Below are 1,700 nucleotides of genomic sequence, written 5' to 3' on the forward strand. Positions count from 1 at the left end.
GGCGGAGCTCGGGCAGCGCGGTGCGCGCACCTATTTCTGAGCAACCGTGCAAAGCTGTCTCGAGAAGAAAAAGCGAGACAAAGGCGGTTACATCGCATGTAACGCTTCAAAAACAACGAATGCCAGCAAAGCGCATTAAAAAAGACAGATGAAGGCGACCGCCTTCGCAGGCGATTTTGAGTTGCGTGGGGGTATGAGAGGAATTGCTTGGAAGGCAACATCGGTCGGTCATCAGTGCTTTAACTGTTTGTAGCCAGCCCTACCACGACAAACGATGCTGCTGCTACAACTGCTGCGGTGAAGAAGGAGTCTTCATTCGCAAGGGCATTTTCTGTGCTAGGTCCTCGCGGTGCTTGACCCCCGCAGAAAGGCAAATGGATCCACAGTTACCACTGCTGCTAGCGGTGCAGTTTTTGTTGATGTCGCCGTTGACTCCCTCATTACTGCTGGAGCTTGCCACGCCGTTGACGCTGCCGCCACTGGCAGTGGTGTCATTGCTGCAGTTGGTGTCGCTTGCCGATTGCGCAGATATCCCAATGATGGGAGCAGTCTTGTGCTGGTGCAGGGGCTGCGGTTGCTCTTGCATTGCCTGGGGCGTCCCGACTGTTTGGTCCTCACAACCTACAGGGTCGCTACCATCTATAGTGTAATGCATGCAACAGTCTGCGTCAACTCTCAAGCCCAGCTGGCGCATTCGGAGGTTGCCACCACCTGAAGCTGCCAGGCCGGAAAGCTCAATGTAGTGGGGCTTTCCGCCTACTGCATGCACAGCAGCACTCGGTACTCCCGCAGCTCCGTCGCCAGAAGTAGCTGCAGTACCGCCAGCACAAGTCACTTCCGGTGCAGCGAACAGTACTGAAGCCCCAGGTACCCGCAGAGCTACCCGCACGCGCCGCACGGATTCAGACGCCTCTGTAACTGCCGCTACCACCGAAGCCACGGCACAGTCGACCTGAGAATGTTTCGACGCAGCAGCAACACAACAAAAATGCAACGTCACACTGCACTGACGACGACACTGGAAACATCCGTACAAGCAGGAGCTGCAGCAGGATACGAGTTGCAACACCAACAACAGCGACAAAGACCATAACAAGAGCACAACATGTATTGTTTGGCATCTCTGTGCGTGAATGGATATAATTTCGGCTTTGCCTATACACAAATTTATGTTTGCATACTCTTTTTATTTGTAGTTCCCCCCTACCCCGCTTTTTTCTGCAGGTGGTGCCATTGCGTGGATCCCTTGACACATCCACTTCTCACAAGGAGCACTCCATTACAACCAAAAGCCCACAGCCCCACCCACTAACGATCCTCACCGGCGTGGCCCCTGAGATCTCGGCCATCATTCTTCTTGAGAAGAGCCTTGATCCTTGAGCGGAGCGGCTTCTGCTATTGCCTTTCTGCTGCAACTGGTGCTGCTCTTGCTGGTGAAGCTGTTGCGCAGCCGCGACGGCATGGTGGCAATTGGCTGCGAGGTGTATGGGCAGGTCTACTGGAGGGAAATCATAGAGGCCTTGGGGCTGCATGCGTAGCCTGGGCACGCAAGAAGGGCATGGCTTGAGGTGAGGAAAGGAGAAAACTGGAGCTGCAGGGCGGGGGCCAGGCGGCGTCAAAGAGACCTGAGGAGCAATACGACCACTCGCAGCTCTGCCGCTTCAAGCTATGCAATAGGTTCGTCTATATATATATATATA

The 1,700-nt window shown here is 54.5% G+C and overlaps 1 protein-coding gene across 1 annotated transcript in view; it reads right to left on the minus strand.

Annotated features, from left to right (window-relative positions):
- Positions 1-283: 283 nt before the first annotated feature.
- EAH_00023400 (ubiquitin carboxyl-terminal hydrolase, putative) overlaps positions 284-1,700 on the minus strand; it is a gene marked incomplete at both ends in the record, with an annotated part of 13,851 nt that continues 12,434 nt past the window's right edge. The window contains 2 exons of the mRNA XM_013396837.1: positions 284-952; positions 1,323-1,625. Of these exons, the coding sequence (XP_013252291.1) occupies positions 284-952; positions 1,323-1,625 (972 nt within the window). The remainder of the gene's footprint in view (positions 953-1,322; positions 1,626-1,700) is intronic.

Source organism: Eimeria acervulina, genomic scaffold, assembly GCF_000499425.1.
Source record: "Eimeria acervulina Houghton genomic scaffold, Eah_scaff179, whole genome shotgun sequence".
Lineage (NCBI taxonomy): Eukaryota > Apicomplexa > Conoidasida > Eucoccidiorida > Eimeriidae > Eimeria > Eimeria acervulina.